This window comes from Haemaphysalis longicornis, unplaced genomic scaffold, assembly GCF_048455015.1.
Source record: "Haemaphysalis longicornis isolate Haplotype H1 unplaced genomic scaffold, Haemaphysalis longicornis Haplotype H1 scaffold_2, whole genome shotgun sequence".
NCBI classification, from domain to species: domain Eukaryota; kingdom Metazoa; phylum Arthropoda; class Arachnida; order Ixodida; family Ixodidae; genus Haemaphysalis; species Haemaphysalis longicornis.
This window is the reverse complement of record NW_027526295.1, coordinates 15,972,464-15,999,157: the sequence shown is the minus strand read 5'-3', so window position 1 is coordinate 15,999,157 and position 26,694 is coordinate 15,972,464. Positions and strand designations below refer to the sequence as shown.

General features: G+C 49.6%; 1 protein-coding gene across 1 annotated transcript in view; it reads right to left on the bottom strand.

The window, feature by feature from the left end:
• Positions 1-26,694, bottom strand: part of LOC144168770 (pecanex-like protein 4) — a 473,206-nt gene that overhangs the window by 272,789 nt on the left and 173,723 nt on the right. The window contains exon 9 of the mRNA XM_077697735.1: positions 2,084-2,187. Within this exon, the coding sequence (XP_077553861.1) occupies positions 2,084-2,187 (104 nt within the window). The remainder of the gene's footprint in view (positions 1-2,083; positions 2,188-26,694) is intronic.

Below are 26,694 nucleotides of genomic sequence, written 5' to 3'. Positions count from 1 at the left end.
TTTGATGGAGCGCGCGGAAAGTGATACGAGGGGACCTTCTCAGCCTTGTACCACGACCGGCTTTATGAATGCGACCTGCGCATGCGCGACGATCCCCGCGCGCCAAAGAAGTTGGGAATAATCGCAGCGCTGTTTTAAAATGAGCCACCAAAAAAGGGACAGCTAAAGAAACTTAGAGATCTTTCATACCGCGAAGATGGAAGACCAGCGACGGGAATTCCAGAATAGTTAGAACTTCACAGTGAACTACGCAAATATGAAAAGTAGGTAAAACAATTATGTCACAGTAATCTCAGACGCTAGATCTCATTTACCTTGTTTTGGGATAGTTCTGTAGTGCTTGCAGTTTCGCTCTTAACTGACAAATCATGGCAAGTAAATGAAACCCTGGGTAATGATGGATCGGTCGTCGCGGCCAACATCAGTGTGCTTTCTTTCCAGGCCACTTACACTACACTGAGAGCAGCAGAGCTTGTTACAGTAGCTCTGACGACGAAATTATTTATTCTACGCGGCTCTGTCGTCAGATTGAATTTTAGTCGCCGCCTTTGCTGACAAACAAGTCAAGAAGCTATAGAATTATTTTTAAAGACGACAGTCTTTCTTAGGCTACTTAAACCCAGAAATTTTGGTCTGTCTATATGTCTGTGTGTCTGTCCATCTGTTTGTCTGTGACTCGATTCAGCCACCTGGCCAAAGTAAACTCGATATTGCGCAATAGTCTTATATACTCAGCGCCACATGTAAACTTCTAAGCCGGGTTTACATGTTCATACTTGTCAAGTTTGTTGAACAAGAACAAGACATTACGCAAATATAAAACAGGAAATTAGTACACAAGAGATATTTACAGTGTTCCTTTATTAAAAAATTCACGTATGCTTGGTTTATCGATAGCAACTTATATTCTACATCTACTGCGGAAAACCGCCGCCTCCTGGCGGCATATGAAAAATCACCGGGCAACAGCAATGAAAGGTTCCACTAGCTAGGTTCCACGTTCTGCTTGGAACGCACGTGGAGCGCGGCCACGCGGCTCTATAAACCTTCTAGTCGGCCGCCTCCATTCACGCGCGTCTCCGCCGTACTGCAGCACTGGCATCGAGGAACCCGGCCTGTAGCAGTGGAACGCGCTAAATTCACATCGCCTTGCGCAAACCTTTAGTGTGTTTATCTTGGAATGAGCGCGAAGGTACAGGAACAGCATGATAGGTGAGCGGGAAAGGGGGAGCATTTCCTTGGCAAATGTCTACAAAGACCATCGTCTTTTGACGACATTTGCAACGAAAGAAGCAGATACGCGGCCAATTTTTTCCCTCCGCCGCTGTCTGTGGGCTATGTGCAGTCGCTCGGTCTGCCGCAAGTGCTGTTTCAGTCTGCTTTTCCCCTGATAGAGCCCAGTCTCACTGATTCACCACTGGAGGAATCCCGGCTGACTGTTTTTTGCACCGCAGAGAGCCCACCATGGGTTATTGTTACGCGCTTCCTCTCACGATTGTCCCGTCGTTTTCGCACTTAAGTAGTTCATGAAAAATATATTTCAAGGTAAATACATACATTGGCAGAGGTTGGCTGGGTTTGCCGTTAGTTTCTGTGGTAAGCCGCCTCGACGAGGCAACTACAAATGTGGCCCCCATTCCGGAAATAAAAAAAACCTTTTTCTCCGTTCATAAATAATGGGATTGCATGCACTACGCAAAGGGACCCGTTTGAAACTGCTTTCAAGCAAACTTACGAGGCCCTTCTTGGAATTTGTACGAGGACAGACAGAGCTTCACGCAAAACGGAAGCTCCTCGGGCTAAAGCAGAGGAAAGACGGCTTCTGAAAGTACGAATTAACGAAAATGCACAACAATAAAATATAGTTGTCTAGGAGACAAGTACAATATTAGCAGCCGTAGCTTGCCCCGTGACCTATGTCTATGAACACGATAGCAATTCCACAGACGGTTTTTAACGAGTACAATTCTTGGATGAACTACTGTTTGAAATGATGGCGTTGCTTGACGTTAAGGCTTGTGCTCATATTGAGTGCTGCGACGTTTGCGAGTGCACGGCAAAAATTGATGTTAAAGCGACGTACCAGCTTGTAAGCGAACACCGACGCCAGAGAAGTCCACACGGACCAGCGGTGCGCTGTATTTCGATGTTGCGCGGACACGTAGAACGTCAGGAGCAGCGGCGCACCTACGGACAAGGGGAAATGCATGAAACCTAGGTATCCCAGCATGAGGAACCTAGCAATAATAATACCGGCATTCTCCTTTATTGGGTGTCTGCGCGGGACCCAATACAGTTATTCATTTTTCGTTTTACTTTTTACACTAAAGCAATATGAAAGGACAGCAGTACACAGGGTTTGATTCTTGTGGTAGCCGCGGCGTCCGCTTTTCTGATGGAGGCGAAAAACAAAAACGCCTGTGTGTTGGACATTTCAGCACACGTTACAGATCCTCAGGTGGTCAAAATTAATCCCGAACCCTCCACTTCGCCGCGCCTCAACCTGCGTTGCATCGGCGCGTTAAACCCTACAATCAATTGATGCTTGTGAGTAACGCCTAAAGCTACGTGCACACTAGCGTCTAAGGTGCTTAAAATTACTAAGGTAGCGCAAACCCGCTTCGTCCTTCTCCGCCGCTCTCCTCTTTTTCTTTGGTCTCACCCGTGGCGCCGCGCTCCCTTGAACTCCGCGGCGGTGCCGCCATTTTTAATGGCAGCTTCAGAGCAGACGCCCTCGTAACGCTACGGGCCGCTCGCTGGAGTTTTTCTTTAAGTTTGTTCTGGTTTTTCCGCCAAATCGCTGTTTGGCGGCATTTATAGTATTTCTAGAGTCCTATTCTACCAACACGCACTAAGTGAGGTTGTATTGTTAATATTATTGTCTACAAAGGGATATTTGTGCGGGGTGGATGCCGCTCACGTATACGCACAGCGCGGTGTTTACATCTGCGGCACGCTTGTAACATCTCATCATAGTTTCGTGAACGCGAAAGGATCGAACGTGAACATTTTGAACTGCTCTGTTACGGTAATTCCTTTTGTAGCGTAAGCTAAACTGGCCGAGGTTGAGCAGCTTCGCGTGAACCTTGAAGGGCCGTGCTGCGCAAGCGCGAGGATCATTTCATTGGATTGGGTTGGATTGGATTTGGATTCGATTAACTTGAATTGTATTGGATTGGAAATCCAATCCAATCGGAGTGCAGAGAATTGGGTCTGGACATTGGCCGGTTTGCGCATTCCAGAGGAGTGACGTCATAGCCGTGGCAGAAGCACTGACGCTGGAGTGTGCCCAGCTGTGCGCCTCCGTTGCGCAGTAGCCAAGTCTGACGCTGCGCCGGAGCCGCTTGATAGCCGTTTCGCGTGGCTCCTGGAGAGCCGTGCTGCGCGTGCCCAAGGAGCAGTGACTTGACAGGGCTGGATTGGATGGGATTGGAAATCTTTGTAGCAGCAGTAATCATGATAATCACCTAATCCAAGACAACCAGGAAACTTGAGAATAACCAGCTGAACCTCAGCTCACGCTACGTATAGCCTGGCATAGCCGGTCGTGCAATCACTACACAGAGGGCTTGCGCACAGTTCCCGGCAGTAGACAGAGCGCTTCATGCGCAAATGCCGTCGTTGCAAATGGCGTCCTTGCATTCGCCTTTCTTACGATGGTTGTAAATCAGCAGCGTTCAGTCTGCGCCCGCTTTTACTACCGACATACATCATCCGCACCAGCCTATCTACGCCCACTGCTTGGCAAAGGCCTCTCCCATTAATTTCCAATTACCCCGGTCCTGTGCTAACTGCGACCAATTTATCCCCGCAAACCTCTTGATCTCATCTGCTCATCTAATTTTCTGCCGCCCTCTGCAACGCTTGCCTTCTCTAGGGATCCACTCTGTTACCTTTAATGACCAACGGTTATCTTGCCCTCGCATTACATGCCCTGCCCACATCCATTTCTTCTTCTTACTTTCTACTAATATGTCCTTAACACGCGTTTGCTCCCTGACCCACTCCGCTCTCTTCTGCTCCATTAATGTTACACCTATCATTTTCCGCTCCATTGCCCGCTGAGTCATTCTCAATTTAAGTTGAACCCTCTTAGTGAGCCTCCAAGTTTCTTCCCCGTAGGTGAGTACCGGTGAGATGCAGCTGTCATACACTTTCTTCTTCAGGGACAATGGTAGGCTTCCATTCGTTATCTGAGAATGTCTGCCGTATGCACTCCACCCCACTCTTATCCTTCTAAGTATCTCTGTCTCGTACCGACATACATCCTACTTCAATTCCGCGCGGTTTAGAGTGCTTTGCCGTTGTTGTTTTACCTAGCCGCATTTTTTTTTCTCTTTACAGCCTCAATTTGTGCCGCACCGACCAAGCACATATTATGCAGCAAACCGCTCCAATGTCCTAAAAACGGGATTATAATACTACCCCGGCCGCTTACAGAAGAAAACCTGTAAGAAGAAAACTTCACGCCACAAAGAGCTTGCACGCACTCGGAACGCACACGTTACATGGTCAGACGCAAGCTGCCGTCGGCCAAAACAAGTGCGAATTCAGGTGAACAATTCTTGCGTCACGAAAACCTTACGACAACCGACTGAACATGCTACCTCGCTGATAAAATTATGCTCAGAGTTAAGCTCGCACATGTCAAATACACGGCCTCTTATCCGAAGCAAATCTTGCGACGGGACGAACTCGCCGCAATGCGCAATGCCTACTCAGAACAAAGGGTGGACAACTGTCGCGGAGGAAATGCGCATTTCTTCGTAAGTGACCGCTCAAGCGTGCGCAGAATTTAACAAAGCGAGAACAAGCATTCAGAAACTTACTTTGCAAAAGAGGGATGACAGCGCCGGCTTGAAGTATGCCCGTTCAAATCTATACAACCAAACTTTTCTCCTTTCTGCGTCACGCTTCTCGGACGGAATAACGAAGTCTTTTGCCATCCCTGACCCTATGCGTGCTGCCTAAGGCAACACATCGGCACCGCGAAGGGACATAAAGCGACACCAATGCGACATTTGTTCGAAACGACCAGCTACTTGTTACTTTGCTATTCGCTGGCGCGTACGATAAAGCCAGCACTGAAGCTGCGCAGCCAAACATGGCCCCGCACCGGTGGCGTTGCGCAACGTCCTAACCAGCGAGGCGACCTGGCCGCGGAGGCAGAAAAAAAATGGCAGAGCTACCAAGTGACTTTTCTGTTGGCCAACGGCGGCCGGCGCTGGCCGGAGAAAAAGATAATAGCAAAACACGGAGGAGAGACGGACCGCGAGTGACGACGAAAGGCGGCGAGATCATAGAATGGCGCTAGCTTAGTAATTTTTAGGGCCCTTACTAGCGTCGAACTTGCCGTGCCGCGCTGCCGACGGCCGCCAGCGTTGCAGCGCCAGCAGCGCCGTGCCGAGTGTGGAGGCCACACCAAGTCGCCGCCACGGTGGTCACGTGGTACGCCCGTTCTGTGGGAGCGCTCTTCGAGTTCCTCTGTTGGCGGTGAGCGCGAACACGGGCGGCGCTGCGAAGCGCGCCTCCGTGACGTCGGCTTAGGGATTCTCGCATTTGTCGTCTGCTTCACTCAGGCTCGCTCTCACTGCTGTTTCCTTGTGCTCGGTCAACGTCTGATGCTTCTCCGCAATAGAATTGGCGTGTGGGTAAATTTTATCACAATAGTAGTCTTAAAATCGTATACACTAGCTCATGGTGTGAGTTAAAGTATAGTTTTGGATGCCGCTACGGAAGAAACATTGCCGACGTCGGCCCATTCTTCGAGAAGCCGGTCCTGTGCTGAGCGCGAAGAGTCGGAGCTAGGCGTCAGCTTTTGTATTAAGCCATCTTTAGAACAAAGGGAACAGTCAGCTGCTAATAACCAACAACAGAGAAAATGGAAGACCAAAACAAATTCTAGGCCTTCAAAGTTACCGGGTTTGGCAGAAGCCATTACGCTTCCTGGTAATCACATGTAAGGTGAAACAGTTTTTGCAATCTTGCCGAACGCTCGAAAGGATTGTATTACATCACTTTACGTGCTCATGGCATGAAAGTATGCCAACATGCACTATAGGTCGCGCAAACACTGCAAGTTGAGTTCCAAATAACCCACTGTGTGCATAGCTCAGTGGCTAAGGCGTTGCGCTGCTGAGAACGAGGTCGCGGGTTCGATTCCCGGCCGCGGCGGCTGCTTTTCTGATGGAGGCGAAAAGCAAAAACGCCCGTGTGTACGAGACTTCGGCGCACGTTAAAGATCCCCAGGTGGTCAAAATTAATCCGGAGCCCTCCACTGCGGCACGCCTCATCGCCTGCGTTGCGTTGGCGCGTTAAAGGCACACTGAAGTGAATTTGTCAAGCTCCCGTTTTTGCTTGCACTGCGTAGACTGGCTCAAATTAACACACTTTTCATCGTTTATCCGGTTGACAAATCGGTAATTACTTTATAAAGCGCGAAAGAAGAAAAACTACCATGCTCGGTTTGCGGCGGCCGCACCAACTAAAGCTGTGACGTTAGGAGGAGCCGCACCGTGATTGGACGATGCCCAAGGTGAGCAACCAAAGAAGTTTCGGTTTCGGTTTCGGTTCTGTAAAAAACAACCGGTGGCGTTGTTGGATGGGCATTCTCAATAACTCAGTAATCATCGTACCGCGCTTCTGCCATGTTGTCACCTGTAAAAATGCATAAAGATAAGCCTCCCAGGACGGCTTGGAATCGTAGCATTCACTAGCCGAGGCCTACGCAGTGCATGGACGCCCTCCGCGTACCCGCAGATGCCCAAATGTCATGCGCTTTTCCCCCATATTTGGAGCTTGCCTCACTCATGCCTGTACCGTAGAAAGCGTGTTCGCACCAGGCCAAGGGTCTGTTCATTCTGGCCTGTGCCCACTGCCCGCAAGCAGTCGGTGCTTATGGCAACAGCACGCCAACGAGAACTCGCTAGCGCGCCAGTGCCAGCCTGCGCGCGTTCTGTGAACTAGTTCGTGGAGGCATGAACGTTGCGGCCCAAAAAAAGGTGAACTCAATGTAGAAAACATCGGCAGAAAACGAAAAAGTTAACTTACAAAAAAAAAAGCACGTACCCGCGGGGATTCGAACTCGTGACTTGCAAAACACTTGCATACCTAGCGCCCCAGACAACTAGACCACGGGGACGGGCTCCGCTGACCTTGGTAATATAGGGTATATATTGTACAACCAGTTTACACTTTTATTTAGTTTTGGCATTTCAAGCAGCTTAGGTGACTATTTGTTGTATTGCGCTCGTGCAGTAAGCGTCGCCCGAGTTTCCACAATAGCTCACGTCTAGCAATTGCATTTCGTAGACGGAAAAGCGTTCGCAGATGCGTAGTCGTGCTGCTGACCGCTGTGCTTGTTCGCCCAGCGCAAAAAAGTGCTTCCCGCACCCTAGTTTTACGCTGTACGGTAAAAATATCAGTTGATTTTATTTCCTTAGTACCTATATTGACTTCGCTGACTCGTCTCCCGCATTAAAGAGGCCTTATATTTTCCTACTGGAGTCACCGAAGCGTCGCATGTGCGCTTGTGCAGCGCTTGTGTGAAGTGTACAAACTAACCAAGTAAAGAAAGGCAGATTCTTCCATTCACAAACGTGTCCTGGCTTCGTTTCAACTGAGCGAACGAATTGCGACGACCCGTCGGCGGCCGGCGGACGAAACGCTGGGCCGACTGACTCTGTCTGAAGGCCGGGGAGCCGTGCAGTAACGCAGCCAATTGCCAGCTCATCCCCTCCTGACGTCACACGAAAACGCCGCAGAAAATTGGCGAGCGTAAAGAGAGGAGGACAGCATTTTCGAATTAATTTTTCTACTAAATAAAATCGCGTAAACGAGCCCAGGGTGGTCGAAACATGGCCTGGGGACTCCGGACTACAATTTGCGCAAGTAATGCCGCAGTGTTTACATATCACTTCAGTGTCCATTTAAACCCTACAATCAATCAATCACGGTGCGCATAGGCGCGTGGTGGTTTTATACCGGGCCTCTGACCAGTATGGAGGTTTCTTGAGCAAAACGAGTCACGTCTACGTTAAAGATACAGTAACACTTTGTTAATTTGTTCAGACCTGGAGTAATATTTCGTTACATTTTCCACGGGCATATCTTCCCGATATTCGGATATGCGTTATAGGAAAACAGCACTCAAGAGGAGGAGTAAGAAGAGGAGGAGTAAATTTTATTTAACAATGAGATCGTGCTGATTAGTGGGCCGGGTCCTCAGTCCAGGACAAGACAGTAAAAGTAATTTTCTTAGATTCATAGAACGCCATCCCGACTAGAGTAGGATTTCTTTGCGCCTGGAACAGTTGGAAATGAGTAAAGAGTTCCTTTGAAATATTAATCGGTTGCGATTCTTGTAATATATGCAGGTGTACCATTTATTCCGTTAGTTAGCGAGCATATCATACCTTCAATACAATATACATGTCCTTATTGTTCGGGTTGAGAGTCAGTTCGTTATGATAACGATAGAAATTCGGAGTACACAAGCCGCCTTCGAGTACTGTGGACAACGTTGCTTGGGGTGCGATCGTGGTGGCGTAGCACAAACCTTCTCACAAACCTTCTCAATAAAGAATGCACGCAACGGATATGCACCTTCTTGCACACAGCCGGAATTAAAGCCAATTTGTGAAGGTGGGAATGTATGCCATACAACCTGAAGAAAATATTACAGTACCTTTGTGAGCCTCCCAAACATCCCCAAACCTCCTAATAAGACGTTTGTGACGGTGCAGAAAAATTGAAACGTTGGGCACAAAAAAAACAAGAAACATTATTCTGATACAAGACAACAGCCACGAAATAAATAGAAGACCTTCGTTTTATTTCCTGCTGTGGCATGCACGCGTGTGGGACCCCGCTGCTTGGTACGTAGCATTAGACTGTTGATTCTTCATAAGAGCATCTCAAAAATACTGCAGGGAAGCCTACGCATTTTCAATACTTATCGAGGAGCTCTGTGTGCTGATCCTCACTAATAAGCTAGAAAGGACGAGTTACACACGCTTTCTGACCGATGCTCTGAAGAAAGTCGTTCTCTGTCTCCTCGTGGGTTGCAAACTTGTGGGGGATACAGCTTCAAATTATTCAGATGCGTCAGAAGCTGGTAAAGTAACTTAATCACTATAAATACGCTTTTAATGAACTACAGCAACAAAGCGGCCGATTTCTAGCACAGACACTTCCGCCCCTCACAAGCGGAGTGTAGCAGACGACAGCGGCGCGAATCCCTAAGCCGACGTCAGAGCAAGGGGGCGCCACTGAAACATCTCACCACCAATACAGCTCCCGCAGAGCTCCGTGCGCCGGTTTAATGCCCCGCCGCCCTATCTGATATGTTTGATTGTCGGTTTTCAAAAGGCAGCGCTGGGCTGTAGAGGGGCGCTGGTTGCATTGCCGCTCGCATGTATCAGCGGCGACCGCATCGGCCGCTGTTGTGCGGGACGAAGCCACGCGCGCTAGGAAACGTGCCTTGTTGCGCGCTGTAAGGGGATGCATAAAATTGTAGCCGGCTGCGGTTTCCCATAGCATGTCTTTGCGGTATAATTCATTGCGCGCCGACAACACGATCTCCATGAAAGCACATACAGAAAGCACATTCGCTGAAGTGTGTGTTAGTCGAAAAAAGAAATCCCGCTTCGATACATCGTTTTTCTTCATTTGGTTTTCTTTAAACGCATTGCTGTCCCTCTGTTTCGGTGTGTTCTGAAGAAGGGAAAATATAAAATGCCGATCCGGTGGAAATTTGCTCTGCGGGAAAGCATGCTGAATGTATTTTTGACGAGCACCTTGTATTAGTCAAGAAGAAGCTACAGCTTTCAATCAACTCCTTTACGCTGTTAATTATGTGGATGGTAAGGCGAACAAATTAATATTGCCCTGAGGCTTCGACACGCGCCGTTAAAACAGTAACTGTGTCCTTTCACTCTCGGGAGAAGGACGACCAGCGGAGCTGCGCTGCCCGTAGTGTTAGAGTTTGTCTTAGCGGCGAAGTGCCACGTAATTTGTTTCCGGGTAGTTGGTGTAAAACAAGAGTAACAGCCGTTTTCTGTAACCGTACTTCCTTCGCAGGTGGGCATGTATTGACAGCAGACCGCAATTCTGTATCGTTTACAACTCCACTGTGAACTCAGGATCACGTTAGAGCCGTTTTCTGTAATCATGCTCCCTTTGAGGCGGCTAGCAATGCAGTCCGATAACGTGCACTCGCTCCCGCTCTCCAACACGGCGCTATGTCGGCCCGCGGTGGAATGATTTCTCAATAAGGAGTCACGCAGCATTACTAAGTCTCTCCTGCCGCCGCTACCCCTCTGGCCACATATCTCTCGTCTGTCGCTCCCTCCTCCACAAGATACATCCCTCCCAGTCCCCTTCCCCCGACTGTCCCCTCTGTGACTGCCCTGACCCTCACACTCACGCCATGTGGGCCTGTACTCTCCATCCCCATCTCCAGCATCGCGCATTGGGAGGACGCGCTGGGCAGCTCGCAACTGAGGGTGCGTTCCAATTTACCGTTTAGACAGCTTCGTTGCCATCTTCGCGGACAGTCCGCCATGTTCCAATTCGAACGTTCCCCGTTCCAATTCGAACGAAGCAGTCAACGAAGACTGCTTCGAGGAGACAGCATCGAAGTCAGCAACGATGCACGCTAACTTCCTGTCTAAACTAATAAGTGACGCCAGCGGCACCTTTTTGCGTATTAATGTTGAAACAAAAGCGCTCGTTCTTTTATTGAAATATATAGTATAATTTACTAGTGATGAAGTTGACTTTCTTTAATTTTTAAATTACGTAACGTTTGTAATAACAATGGTAATATTGGTTACGATACTTGCGTCTTGCGCATCCCACATATCTGCTACGACACTGTCGTCTGCACCGGCGTTGCGTTTGCGACCGTGGCGCCGTTCCAATTTTATTCCTTTAGACGTCTAGGAAGACTGCTTAGTAGGCTGTCTACCAAGCTGTCCGCGAATTGGAACGCAGCCTGAGAGTATACTAAAGGTAGACTCAGCCGCCACCGCCGCCGCCAGTTTGCAGCCGGCGGCCACCATGCGTTTCTAAACCAACTTCCCTGGAAAAATGAAGTGATTTATGTCTGTATCTCTCGCTCCGTAGATCGCCATGCTTCCCTGTGAAGAGGCTATGTGGAAAAGCAAGCTTACAAACACCAAGCTTACAGCGATCTATATGAAAGTCGGTTCCACGTCTAATCACAAATGCATTGCTAGAGGACACTTTTTGCAGGGGCAATAGAGCCGTCGTTTATGAAATATGAATGCCCTGAAACCGTTTTTATGTTTTGTGTATTTTTTTAACATTGGCAACCGGTTATTCTGAGGCGGGAACGACTGCTTCGGAAAACGTGACGCGATATTACACACGACTGTCGTAAAGCCCAGCCCTAGAACAGCTGTAGTGTTAAAAACACCTTGCCTTACTCTGTAGCAGTGCGCGAGTCGTTTTAATTAGGCCCGGATCTGGGAGGGTTCTGGAACAAAAAGGAACAATTCCGGAGTCTGACTGTTCCGGAGAGCGTTGGTTTGGATTTCCAAGTAAGGTGACATGATAAAGCTTGTAATTGCGATCTCATTACTAAATTTTTTCTTTATTGTTATTTTTAATTTGGTGTTCTTTATATACCTGTCCCAGTTTTTAAGATTTCTCATCATTATTTCTGTGCACTATCACTCGTCCGCGACGTCAACACGGGGTTTCTGCGCACTCACGACGTCGCCTACAAGAAGAGGCCAGCCAGCCTTTGTAGGCGCCGTTGCTGGTCACCGTCCGCCTTCGTTGCGTATCGCGATGCTCGGCGCATGCAAGAGTCCGTTTCATTCTAGAGGGTGTCGTCTTATGTGAGTGGTGGTTCAGCAGTTCAGCATGAGGTTTTATAGACAAATTACGACTTGATGATTCAAGTGAGCGCAACTTGAGCGCTCCGCTATGAAACCGGTTTCGGGTGATAGCCTGATGTATATCTGCTGCGAATGTGAAGGATGGCGTGGTGCAGCTTCTTCGGACACATGCGGCGCTGGTTTAGCTCCTTTATTCTCCCACAATCTGTTGGAAGCACACGATGCTCAAGCGTTCTCTGTCCCCTTCGAGACCATTCGAGATTTTTGCCCCCTTCGAAAGGGCTCGGATGTGAAGGACTGCGTACTGCCATTCTATATCCCCGGAAAGGGTTGTAGCTTCTTACACGGACGACAGTCGAGGTCCCGCTCTTCTGAGCTGACGTAGTTCGAGCTTGGTCACCCAGCTAGTAGACTTGCATTGTAGAACAAATGTTCGCCCCCTAAATTTGCTCTAACGACCATATGCACCATTCGCACAATTCTTTTCCTTAAATGGCAACTGGATTTCATCTCTTTTACAGCGAAGCGGGATATTTCTCGGTTTTTGCGCATGGCCTTAGCGTATAAATCGGCGTAGGACGGAAATCTCTGCCGAAAAAGTTTTGTTACTGAAAAGGACTGTACCTCTTGTTTTGTCTAAAACTATACAAAAGCAAAAATGTATGACAGTCGGACAACAGCATTCTATTTTTACATCGACATTTATTTATTTGTAATAATTTACTTAGTTCACAACGAAGTTGCAAATGACGTAGAATTCCCGTCTTCTTTCAATGTATTGCCGTCTATAGAGAAAGTATGGTTACAGAAAACGACTGTGACTGTCGTTTTTTCATAACTATGCCAAAAAAATTTTCCAAAAATTAGCAGATAAGAGCACTCGAACAATGTGCCAAGTGTAATTTACTTTTTATACATGCGTTGTTCGCGACGATGGTGAAAGTGTTACAGAATTCTGTTCTGCTACCAACACATGGCCGTCTACAGGAGGAAAACGGACAGCCCCATGTTTTTTCGCTAGAATAAAGCTTGCAGTGAGTCCTCCCAAGTTTAATTCAGCTAATGATCCATGAAGTGTGCCTAATCAAAAGATACAAACACGTATTTTGTTGGTCCACTAGTTGGAATGCGCCCATCTTCGTTAGTCATCTTTCTTCACAGATTGGAAGGGCACTAGTTTTTTTTCAGTCGCTTTTCGGTGCCCTGTTGCCTTAAAAGAGTACTGACACTAAATTTCTCGCTTTCAGTTTGTATGCTGTAAACAATACCTATTGGCCCAGTAACTACGAAAGTCGAACCGAAAGCCGTCAGCCGCAAACATAGAATTAATGATAGCACGTTTATTGCAACCTGTTTCAAATTCGGTCGCCGCGCGGGAAAATGGCCGTTCGAAGGCCAGCCTGCAAGCGGGCCAGTCTTACTTAAAGGTCTCACCCGCGACGTCAGGGACGTTCGCCGCATCGTCTGCTACAATTGCACATGGTCCGCACTCGCCCGCGCAGTCGACATGTCGTCTAAATCGTCAGACTCGGATGAGTTGCTGCCACCCGACAGACAGAACAACTTTATTTGGCCAGGCGATTAGGCCGGTGATGTCTTCGGCGTCGTCCGTTTTTTAATATCACTGCGGCTCGAACCGGCGCAGACCGTGATAGCAACAGCTTGTCGCCACTCTCATAATCAATCTGATCGCGAAAAAGAAGTTCCACATGCGAGAAAGTAGATGTTAGTGTGTAAAGAAATTGTGCTAGCGGTTGTTATCAGCGCTGAATTTAAAAGCGGCGTTCAGATATTTGCCGCAATGCTGACGTTCAGATATTTGCCTACGCTGACCGGTAGCGGAGGTTCGGCGCTCCTACCACTGCCGGCACCGCGGTGCGGCGAGCGGGCGAAAGATTGCTCCACTAGTGCGTTAGAATGAAAACAGGCCACGGCAGATGTTTTGGTCACCGATCGCTGAAATGGAAATTATCGCCAAAATAAAGCTCCATATGAGAAAAAGGGGATGATGGTGTGGTGAAAAGTGGTGTAAGAGATGGTCATTCGCAGTTGTACAGATCATCATCATCATCATCATCACCAGCCTATTTACACCCACTGCAGGGCAAAGGCCTCTCCCATTATTCTCCAATTGCCTCGGTCCTGCGCCAACTGTGACCAATTTATCCCCGCAAACTTCTTGATCTCATCTGCCCATCTAACTTACTGCCGCCCCCTGCAGCGCTTGCCTTCTCTAGGGATCCACTCTGTTACCCTTAATGACCAGCGGTTATCTTGCCTTCGCATTACATGCCCTGCCCACGTCCATTTCTTCTTCTTAATTTCTACTAATATGTCTTTAACACGAGTTTGCTCCCTGACCCAGTCCGCTCTCTTCTTGTCCCTTAATGTTACACCTATCATTTTCCGCTCCATTGCCCGCTGAGTCGTTCTCAATTTAAGTTGAACCCTCTTAGTGAGCCTCCAAGTTTCTGCCCCGTAGGTGAGTACCGGTAAGATGCAGCTGTCATACACTTTCTTTTTCAGCGACAATGGTAGGCTTCCATTCATTATCTGAGAATGTCTTCCATATGCACCTCACCCCATTCTGATCCTTCTAATTATCTCTGCCTCATGGTTGGGATCTGGGGTCACAACTTGGCCTAAGTAGATATATTCGCTTACCACTTCCACTGCCTTGCCACCTATCTCAAACCGCTGTGCTGTCCCGAGGTTATTGATCATTACTTTAGTTTTCTGCATATTAATTTTCAGGCCCACGGTTCTACTCTGTTCGCCCAGTGCGGAAAGCATGCTTTGCAATCCGTCCCCCGAGTTACTTAGCAAGGCAACGTCATCAGCAAATCTGAGGTTACTGAGGTATTCTCCATTAACCCTTACTCCCACCTGTTCCCAATCTAACGTTCGGAATACTTCTTGTAAACATGCTGTGAATAGCATTGGAGAGATTGTGTCTCCTTGTCTTACCCCCTTCCTTATAGGTATTTTACTGCTCTCCCTATGGAGGATGATGGTAGCTGTAGACCCATTGTAGATATCCTCTAGTATACTTACATAATGCTCATCTACACCCTGGTTCCGTAATGGCTGAATGACTGCTACGGTTTCGACCGAGTCAAATGCTTTCTCATAATCTATGAAGGCTATATATAGGGGTTCAGTATACTCAGTGCACTTCTCTATCACCTGATTGATCGTGTGAATATGGTCCACTGTTGAATAACCTTTACGGAACCCTGCTTGTTCTTTAGGTTGACTGAAGTCTAAGGTTGCAGAAATTCGGTTATCGATTACCTTGGTAAATACCTTGTAGACGACTGACAGTAAGCTGATCGGCCTGTAATTTTTCAAGTCCTTCATGTCGCCTTTCTTATGGATTAGGATGATGTTCGCGTTCTTCCAAGATTCCGGTACCATTGCGGTCATTAGGCATTGCGTATACAGGTTTGCCAGTTTTTCAAGTACGATTTCTCCGCCATCCTTTAAGAGGTCTGCTGTTATCTGATCCACACCAGGTGCTTTTCCCCCTTTCATTTCTTTCAAAGGCTTCCTTACTTCTTCGGTCGTTGCTGGTGGGATGATATCTCCTGTGAGCTACTGTCTCGTTCGGCATTATCCTGTATGTCCTGGCTACTGTACAGATCCCTATAGAGCTCCTCGGCCACTGTGACTATTTTATCCCTATTTGTGATGACGTTGCCTTGCTTATCCTTAAGTGCATACATCTGATTTTTCCCCACGCCAAGACGTCTCTTCACTGCTTTCACGCTACCTCCGTTCTTTACAGCGTATTCGATCCTCTCCATATTATACTTCCGTATGTCAGCTGTCTTACGCTTATTGATTAACTTCGAGAGCTCCGCTAGTTCTATTCTGTCAGCTGCGGTGGAGATTTTCATGGTTTGCCGTTTCCTGATTAGATCTTTCGTCTCCTGTGAAGGTTTACCAGTATCCTGTCTAGCCATAGTGCCCCCGACTTCTACTGCACACTCCGTGATAATGCGTGTAAGGTTCTCGCTGGCTTCCTGTGTCGTAAGCTCGGCTTCCTCGTTAGGGGCGGAATATCGGTTCTGCAGCGCGATCCTGAATTCTTCTACTTCACGTCTTACTGTTAGCTCATTTATCGGCTTCTTTCGCACTAGCTTGTTGCGGTCCCTCCTCAAATCTAGCCTAATTCGAGATCTTACCATGCGGTGGTTACTGCACCTTACCCTTCCGAGCACTTCCACATCCTGCCCGACGCGAGGGTTATCGCATATTATGAGGTCTATTTCATTTTTGTGCTCCCCATTGGGGCTCCTCCAGGTCCACTTCCGACTCTCCCGTTTACAGAAGAAGGTATTCATTATGCGTAGGTTATTCTGTTCTGCAAGCTCAACTAGTGGGTCCCCCCTGCTATTTCTACAGCCCAGACCATAGTTCCCAACTGCCTTGTCTCCTGCCTGATTCTTGCCTACTTTAGCATTGAAGTCCCCCATAACTACGGTATACTGTGTTTTTGCTTTAGCCATTGCCGATTCCACATCTTCATAGAGGCGTTCCACTACTTGGTCGTCGTGGCTGGATGGAGGCGCGTAGCCCTGCACCACCTTGAGCTTGTACCTCTTATTTGGCGTAATTAAAGGACCCTTTCGTTAATGCTATGGTATTGGTCTATAGTGCCAGCTATGCTTTTATTGACTAGAAATCCCACTCCCAGTTCTCTTCTGTCCTCTAGACCACGGTAACACAGGACGTGTCCATTTTTCAGCACCGTAAAGGCTTCGCCTGCCCTCCTAGCCTCGCCAAGCCCTATTACATCCCATTTAATGCCCTCTAGTTCCTCGAACAACACCTCGAGACTTGCTTCGCTAGATAAGGTTCGCGCGTTAAACGTTGCCAGGTTCAGATTCCATGGGCGGCCTGTCCGGATCCAGGGATTCTTAGCACCCTGTGCTGCGTCACAGGTCTGACCGCCGCCGTGGTCAGTTGCTTCGCAGCCGCTGGGGACTGAGGGCCGAGGGTTAATTGGCGTATTCATGGGAGGTTGTGGCCATTACTACACCAGGGTGGCCAATCCTGCTCTGGTGAGGGAGTGCATTACCGGCAATGGTCGCCGGGGTCAGGCCGCACCCCAGGCCCCTTTGTGCAATTCCATCAATACGCGGATTATTATTATTTTTTTTAATACGGTGGGAATTATCCGGCACCGGGATTCGAGCCACGGTCCTTCAGCACGCGAGGCGGGTGTTCTACCTCTACGCCATCGCTGTTGTATAGTTACCAGCCATCAAATAGTCGCCACTATACTAAGCCTAAATTTCCCAACACCCAAGCTGATCCGAGCAACGCCGAGCCTGCTGGCTTGGGCGACAGTTCTTGCGGCCGTAGCCGCGCACGAACTAAGTCCACGTTCAGCGCTGCATGTCGTCGCGTGGAAAATAATCCATCTTGGCTTCGTCGTCGATTTGCTCGGACAGGTTTCCACGAGCAGTACTTCGCATTCCTCGAGTTTGTCATAGCACAACTTGGGCGAGCTCGGCGACGCGCACCGCCGCGTCGCCGCTGTGCGCGTCGACATCGCGCACCGCGCGGGGCCGGCACCGCGCAGTTTTCGGCACCAGTGCAAGGGAACACCATGCGCCGGAAACGAACTGAAGATCAAAGACGTCGAACACGCAAAGTTTACAAGCATTGCTCACACGGCTACGCCCACGTCTCCTGCCCAAACAAATACCACCGACAACAGCAGCGCAGGATATCGTTACCGGTTCCGAAAACTACTATATGACGTCACCCTGAACCGGCCAGACACGCCGGCCGATGTTTCGTCACGCCGAAAGCGATTTCGCTAGTGCTACCGATTTGTGGAAGCTCGCGGTTGTGACAATCAAAATCGATTTTAGATGTGATTCCGGCCTCGGATCGCTGAAAAAATTTCTGTGAGGCATCTGTACAAACTACTGAAGCCAATTATATCATTTTTTAGGCGTAAAAATTTGGTGTCAGTACTCCTTTAAAGTCACCCCAGTTTTCGCGATATATTCGCTTTACATATTTGTAGCTAGGGCCAAGAAAGACAATGCTTTCAGCCGCTTTTTTTCTGGGAGCGATCCGGAGCAAACCGCGACTAGAACTGTTGATAAAGAAGCAATTTTCTTCGGTGGTCCGAACGATGTTCCACTGATAGCTACAGATCTGATACGATAACTGAGCTTGAGGTATAAAAAGACGAGGAAAGTTAAGAACCTGCAGTGCGAAGACGATGCCGCCGAGAGTACCACACAGCGCCAGGCTGGAAATTATAAAATACTGTAGTGAAGGTGTTCCTCAACGAGAGATATGCCGAAGGACCGGAAGATCTATGACAGCGGCCAACCGTATAATACAAGCATATCGGCAAGAGAATGGCCGAATCGACGACGTCTCACGGCCCGGAAGACCCCGCTGCACTTCCGAAGAAAAAGGTCTGCTCATCTTTGCCGCCATCACGGATGATCCCTTTCAAACAGCTAGGGAGATTCGCGACAACGTGTCGTTGGACATCAGCGAAGCCACAATTAGGCGGCGTCTGAATGAGGCTGTTTCAAATGGTTGCATTGCAGCCCAGAAACCTTTCATCACCGAGCGGCAGAGGGTGCGCGCCTGGCATTCGCTCGAGCCAACGAAGCCTGGAGTCTCGACGACTGGGGAGAAGTGGTTTTCAGCGATGAATCCACATTTTCCTCCAGGTGGAACCAGCAGCGCCGCGTCTGGAGGCCGTACAACTGCAGGTATGGCCTAACTTCCTTCTGGGAGGCTTTTTGAAACCGAATTGTTGTTTTTCATGCGGCGAAAAACAAAACTATTCGTGTGTTCAGATTACGGCGCACGTTAAATATTCCCCAAGTGGACGAATTATTTGTAACTCTTCACGGCCGGGCACTCCGTTGCACTGAGCGTGAGTTAAAGCCTCCTCTTTTATGTTCATTTCAGGCCTTTCACAGCGACTAAATGGCTGCGCCAAAAACTGTATGCGAATTTAGGAAAAACATAGTATGAAGAAGTTCAAGGTGAACAACAGCTTTTCTAGGAGATGTTCTAGGGGAAAAGGGGACTTTGTAAACATTATAGGTAATTTCGGAAAGAGCGTGACGAGGCAGAAATTGAGAGGGCCGTTTTATTCAGGGTAACACAAAATGCCAGCTTCTTTCTGAGATGCGCGAATACGCGCAAGCCAGTGCACCTAGTGCCGTGGCAATTGTCTGCGCAGTGTCATCGTGGTGCCAAGAAAGAAAGAAACTGCGTCATTTATCACTGCAATCCAATAACCCGTGCCCGCGGGTGCACATTGTTCCGCTACTGAACTAACTTTTGATGAAGGTGAAAGAGAAGAGCGGCCATGCGTCAAGATCAGGAAGCACGTAATTGATCGCTCGGAAGCAAAACAAATCCCATGTAAAGAAGAGGCACATGAGGCCCATTTCGGATTTGAATGTGGCGGTAGCCAGCATTAAGGAAGTCTCGATAATGCTTTCTTTCGGAAATATGCGTTGCGGCCCGTTAAATCCATTTGGCTTTATTGGAGAAGACCTCCGCGCAAGGAAGTTTTCTATCGATAATATTCACGGTTTGTTAGTTCGATTTTGTGCATATATTCCTCCAAAAGTCTTCTTATTTCCGCGACTTTACGAACAATTTATATTCAAAAGAATATAACTCTCTTTACCTCTTAAACAAATTATGGTTTTTTGTACCGTGAACCAGTGTGTTCCATGCAATGGTATTAGGCTTGTTTGCGCGTGACTATTACATTCTCATTACCGCCACAAATTCATCCTTAGTAATACGAAATACAGCGTACTCGCACGAAAAAGAAATCATTCCTGCAAGCGCAGCAAAACTATTGTTTATCTTTTTTTCGTTTCCCATCTCTAGCCCTCCTCACCACGCGCCCTCGTCCATGTTCACGACTGAAAACAATTTATTGCATGCATTTCAAAACTTTTCATTGACCTCCAAACCTTCATTGTTAGTGCCCATATGTTTCCTCAAGGTTTCGTATTACAACAATGGCTTTCCCATGCTTTTTCTTGTTTCTTGCCAGATACCAGCCTGGGTATGTGTCCCATGTCCTGAGCAGCGGTCGGTGTGCTGTGAATGTGTGGGGAGTCATCACCAGGGACGGCCTTGGCGCACTCGTTAGGCTTCCACAGCCCTTCAATTCGGCCGCCTTCTGCGACGTAATAGACCATACGCTCATCCCTTATGCCCTGGACGGGCCCTTCAAGGACGGCTGCTACATTTTGCAACAAGGTCAAAGCCCCGTCCACATTTCAAAGGCCGTCCAGCGGCTCCTAGAAGGGCGCGGTGTGCGTTTAATCGAGTGGCCCCAGAATGGGGCCGATTTGAACCCTATACAGAATGTATGGGGGACCTTGCTCATCTAAACCTGACCACAGCGACCGCCGACGATTTCTGGATGGCTGTGAAAGCGCAATGGGAAACTCTCCGCCAGAAGCCCGGCTACGCTGAACAACTGTACGCCTCACTGCCCCGCAGGATTCGAGACACCATTAGGGTAGACGGCGCTTTCACCGGCTACTGAACGTGCGAATTGAATGAACGTAACTTAATTTGTAACATGTCGGTTACTTTCATTTTAATTGTTCATGTAAAATATTTTCATGCATTGGTTTTAAAACATCTAAACTATTTTCATTTATTCAAGTTGTGAATAAATCGAAAAGTCGAGATTGGGGCGTTGCCCATTTCTGTTCACACACTATCCCGAATACGGGCCTAATTGAAACTACTTTCGCGCTGGTACAGAGTTACACAAGGAGCTGTTCTAGCGCTGGGATTTACGACAGTCCGGTGTGGTATCGCATCACGCTTCTTCCGGATCACGTTTTCCCACACCGGAAAGCTACTAGGCCCCCTATTTTATGGAGGCTTTTATTGCCGTCTACAAATTGCTTCCAGCAGTGCAAGGGTGCGTAGCGGCGCAGCCAAGTTACAAAAGGTCGGTGTCGGCTTTCTTACATTGCCGGATGCGCAGCGTAGCATGCTCATTTACGGCGGGAGCATGATTAGAGAAAAGTGCTGTAACGTGATCCTGAGTTCACAGTGGAGTTGTAAACGATACAGAATTGCGGTCTGCTGTCCATGCATGGCCGCCTGCGAAGGGAGCACGGTTACAGAAAACGGCTGTCACTCTTGTTTTACAGCAACCACCCGGAAACAAATTACGTGACACTTCGCCGCTAAGACAAACTCTAACACTACGGGCAGCGCAGCTCCGCTGGTCGTCCTTCTCCCGAGAGTGAAAGGACACAGTTACTGTTTTAACGGCGCGTGTCGAAGCCTCAGGGCAATATTAATTTGTTCGCCTTACCATCCACATAATTAACAGCGTAAAGGAGTTGATTGAAAGCTGTAGCTTCTTCTTGACTAATACAAGGTGCTCGTCAAAAATACATTCAGCATGCTTTCCCGCAGAGCAAATTTCCACCGGATCGGCATTTTATATTTTCCCTTCTTCAGAACACACCGAAACAGAGGGACAGCAATGCGTTTAAAGAAAACCAAATGAATAAAAACGATGCATCGAAGCGGGATTTCTTTTTTCGACTAACACACACTTCAGCGAATGTGCTTTCTGTATGTGCTTTCATGGAGATCGTGTTGTCGGCGCGCAATGAATTATACCGCAAAGACATGCTATGGGAAACCGCAGCCGGCTACAATTTTATGCATCCCCTTACAGCGCGCAACAAGGCACGTTTCCTAGCGCGCGTGGCTTCGTCCCGCACAACAGCGGCAGATTCGGTCGCCGCTGATACATGCGAGCGGCAATGCAACCAGCGCCCCTCTATAGCCCAGCGCTGCCTTTTGAAAACCGTCACGCCCGGTACGACCCGCCAGCAGAGCGACGATCAAACATATCAGATAGGGCGGTGGGGGCAGTGCGAGCGCACTCTTAAACCGGCGCTCGTTAGTTCCCGGCGGCGCCCACACGCGGCGCTGCGATGCAGATCGGCCACCGCTCCCGTGCTCCGTTTACTTCTGCGCAGACCTGTACATCCATCGGCCGTATACACAGACTCGGAAAACAATCTGGCAATCGTCCCGTAATTCATTCTGTATCATCAGGACTACAACGAGAAGCAAGAGATACCAAATAACTCAAAGAAGATTAAGGGTACAGATGTGTTTATACAAAACGATTACTCCCGCGCACGCTCCGTCGGCGCAAACGGTTGTGGGACAGTGGCAAGATTTATAAACCAAACAGAAAAAAACCGTATCTCTTGCATGAGAAACTACGGATGCATAATGACACGTATACATGTGGTATGATAGCAGTAACCGGTGTGTAAAGGTTCAAGCGATAACTCCCCCAAAATTATCAACCACTTTGCAGCCCTCGGCACATTCATGACCAAATCCTTCTCTGCGCAATAAAAGCTTGCGCCTTCTTAACATCAATGCACGAAGCATTCTTAGCAAAACGGTTGAACTAGAACTGTCCCCACATCACTGTGAGGACGCAAGCATATGGGCTCACGAAGGAATTGATGGTACATAAATCATTCCTCAAAACTTTCAAATATATAGAAGAAAGAAACCGACACGTGGTGGAGGTGTCGCTGCCATTTTTAGTACCCATTTATTATAGGTGCTCACCCGTTCGAAGATTGAAAGCCAGTCTTCCGCATCACGGTCATCGGTGCCGTTAAAGAAAGGCGGGTCTCGTTGCCGGAGCGTACCCGAACAGACGATGGGCTGCTGGGGTGTAGGCGGCATGTCGTCGCTGACCGGGAGTCTTCTGCTTCGCAATTCCAGGCTGTCAGGCCTTGCGGGGATCGCGATGCGGCAACCTCCCCCAAAAATGTGGTGACGTTTATTGACACCTGGGAACGGTCACGTCGTCAAGCCAGGCAGAGTTCGAGCGGACGTAGGAAAACCGGGGCTGAGGTTCGAGCTGTGCGAGGACACACTTCGTCTCCTTCCAAAAAGCGCTGCATGGCACATAACCTTATCGGGAGATTGTCCACCAACAGGACCTGACAGGACATAGCCACTGGAAAAGTGTCCATCTGCTAATGTTCAGGTTCTTCGCTACAACCACCCCCGGCGAGAAGAGGGAGCCATCCTGGCGACTCATGGTGACGACGGAACCAGCGGATCATAGTAGGGCTTGAGTCGCTGAACATGCACAGTCTCACGGCCGCGGCGCCGAAGATCCGATGAGGGCATAGCTGGTTCGACGATATAACACGGTAAGGACCGTGGTATTTCGATGTAAGCTTCGGAGAGAGACCTGGAGTGGAACATGGAGGGAGCCGGGAGAGAAATCGCGTGGTGCACTGGACGCGTCATGGCGAAATTTCTGTAGCTGCTGGTGTTCAGAAGTGAATGAACGAGCGAGCTGGCGGCATTCCTCAGCAAACTGCGAAATATGGGAAATCGGTGTACACTCGGAATGATCAGGGTGGTATGGAAGTACCGTGTCCAGCGTGCAGGTCGGCTCCCGTCCGTAGAGGAGGAAGAACGGTGAAAATCCGGTAGTCGACTGCGTCGCGGTATTGTACGCGTACGTGATGAACGGAAGGACCTGATCCCAGTTTGAATGGGCTGATGAAATATACATAGACAGCATGTCTCCCAGAGTGCGGTTGAATCGTTCGGTTAGGCCATTGGTTTGCGGATGGTGCGCTGTGGTTGTGCGGTGAACGATGTTACACTCGGCCAAGAGCGCTTTGATAACGTCCGATAAAAATACGCGACCTCTGTCACTCAGCAGCTCTCGGAGCGCTCCGTGTCGAAGGATGAAACGACGGAGGAGGAAGGACGCCACGTCCCGGGCTGTGGCTGCTGAAAGGGCTGCTGTCTCAGCATATCGCGTGAGATGATCTACCGCAACGATAATCCAGCGGTGCTCTCTGGAGGTGCACGGCAACGGCCCGTAGAGGTCGATACCCACTCTATCGAAGGGGCGGGCAGGGCACGGCAGAGGCTGGAGTTCGCTCGCTGTTGATCGCGGGGGAGACTTACGGCGCTGGCAGTCTGTGCAGGAACGAACATATTTTGTGACGAAGGTGTACATGCCTCGCTAGTAAAAGCGAAGGCGAAGTCTTCGGTATGTCTTCAGGACACCTCCGTGGGCACACTGCGCGTCACCGTGGAACGAAGAACAGATGTGCACGCGTAAATGACGAGGGATGACCAGGAGCCATTTGCGACCTTCGGATGAATAGTTTCGGCGGTAAAGGAGTTGGTAACGGACAGAGAAATGGGCAGCTTGGCGACGGAGAGAGCGAGGTGCGGCTGCTGGCGATGGACGGGACAAAAATTCCACAATGGAAGCGATCCACGGATCCTTTCGCTGTTCAGCAGCCATGTCGGTGATATCAAGGGGGGCCAGAGTGCACTCCACAGAAGATAAATCTTCAGCGTCGGATGGTAGAGGAGACCTAGAAAGGGCATCTGCGTCTGTGTGCTTGCGGCCGGACCGGTATACCACTCGTATGTCATGCTCTTGCTGCCGGAGGGCCCATCGACCGAGGCGGCCAGACGGATCCTTTAGCGACGAGAGCCAACAAAGGGCGTGGTGGTCGGTGACCACGTCGAATGGGCGCCCGTAGAAGTACGGGCGAAATTTCGTAATAGCCCAAACGATCGCTAAGCATTCCTTTTCAGTCATGGAGTAGTTGACTTCGGCTTTTGTAAGGGTACGGCTGGCGTAAGCGACGACGTACTCCTCGAATCCGGTCTTGCGTTGTGCGAGTACTGCGCCCAGGCCCACACCGCTGGCATCGGTATGGATTTCCGAGGGAGCGCTGGGATCAAAATGTCGCAGTACCGGTGGGGAAACAAGAAGGCGGCGCAACATTGTCATGAAGTGCCCGTGGACGAGGAAGAAGAGGAGACCGAGCGCGCAGCTGCAACGAGTGCGTGCAGAAAAATCGAACCAGGCCGGTGATCAGGGGACGCCTGTGACGCGCTGGGCTTGAGAGCGCGGCCCTGTGATCGTTTCGGGGAAGACCCGGAGCGCAACCGCTGCTGTTCCCGAGAGCCGTCCGCCGCTGATCCCGACAACCCGTGGGCTGGCCGTGCCTGGAGCTGGTGACGCGCTGGGCGAGAGAGCGCGGGTCCGGATTCACCTGGAGGTGGAACCCTCCGCTCACACCCGCTGCTACGCCCTCGAGCCGTGACTCATCGGAAAGGTCGACGGTACCTGCCCGACGTCCCGCGCCTGGTTACGACGAGGCCTAGAACCGGTCATCGAGCCAGCCTCGCCGTGACGTCCTCGTCGACTCCGCGCGCATCAGGACTTCAACACCTCGAGGGGCTGCCACAAAACCCCGTAGGACGTTTACTTTCTTTATTGCGGACATTTCCGTTAGCCCCTCGCTTTTTTAACGCTGATATCGTTCGTCTCACGTACTTGCTTTCGTGCCCTAACTTCTGCTTCTTTCATGTCGTGCATAAAGCAACGTTTACTTGCGCACGTACTGGCCACTGACTCGTGACTTTCACGCCAATCCTTGGCCCATTCATTACAAAAGTGGCGAGCCTGCCAGGATTTCTTAACATCCGCTGAAAGGAGTCAGTGAGCCTCGAGTGTGCCTGTAACGTTAGCTGCAACAGCATGGATCTTGAGAAGTTAATGGCAATGGGGACTCAGCTTGGACTCTCGGGACAAGAGCTTCGGGCGTGGATAGAGAGTGAACGGGCTGAGCAACGCGCCGCTAGAGCTGCCGAGAGGGAAGCCAGCCGAGAAACCGCTGAAAGAGCGAAAGAAGCTGCGGAAAGAGCGAAAGATGCTGCAGAAAGGGAGAAGGAGTTGCTACTGCTAAGGATCCGACTCCAAGAGGGTGGTGGTACCAGCCAACCAAATGTCGCCGCGGGAGGGGAAGTTGTTGCAACTCCGCCTGCGATTAACCCGCAGAAACTTCTTCCTCTATTCGATGAGAAACGCGACGACCTGCACGCGTACCTGCAAAGGTTTGAGCGCGTGGCAACCGGACAGCAGTGGCCTCAGGACAAATGGGCCCTAGCTGTAAGCATGTGCTTGAGCGGGGAAGCGCTTACTATCATAGTTCGTATGACCGCCGAAGAGTCCCTTGATTATGTCAAGGTCAAACGGGCGTTGTTGCAGCGGTTTCGTTTCACAGCCCAAGGTTACCAAGAAAAGTTCAGGAAGGCGAGGGCTGAGGATGGAGAAACCGGGAAACAACTAGCGGCAAGGCTTACGGGTTATTTTGATCACTGGATCGAGATGGCGAATGTGCAAAAAACATTCGAGGCTCTTCGTGATCAAATGATCGGCGAGCAATTCATACGCTGCTGCCATCCCAAGCTCGTCATCTTCCTGAAAGAGCGAGAGTGTAAAACTCTGAACGACCTGGCCGAGACTACAGATCGTTTTATCGAGGCACAAAACCTCTCAAACCTTGGAAAGTTTTCCGGGGACGACCGCGATACAGATAAAGTCGCGGCCGATTCACAGAAAAAAGTGCCACCCAAGTGCTTTGTATGCAATCGGCCAGGACACCGAGCTCAAGATTGTCGTAACACCCCTAAGGATCCAGCCAAATGCACTACTTGTGGTCGCCTCGGTCACAAAACCGAAAACTGCAGGAACCGTCCCAATGGCAAAGAGCAGGTTGCTGCTTGTGCTGTTACGGAGCCTCCGAGAGCCCCACAGAAATGCACGGAAATTGATGGGGACAAGCAGAGGGGTCCTGGTGTCGAGTCTCCTCGGGGCATCGCCGTGCAACCATCTGCTTTCCTTGTGAAAGGAATGCCAGTAGTGGAAGGCCGTCTACTTGGACAACCTGTCACCGTCCTTAGGGACACG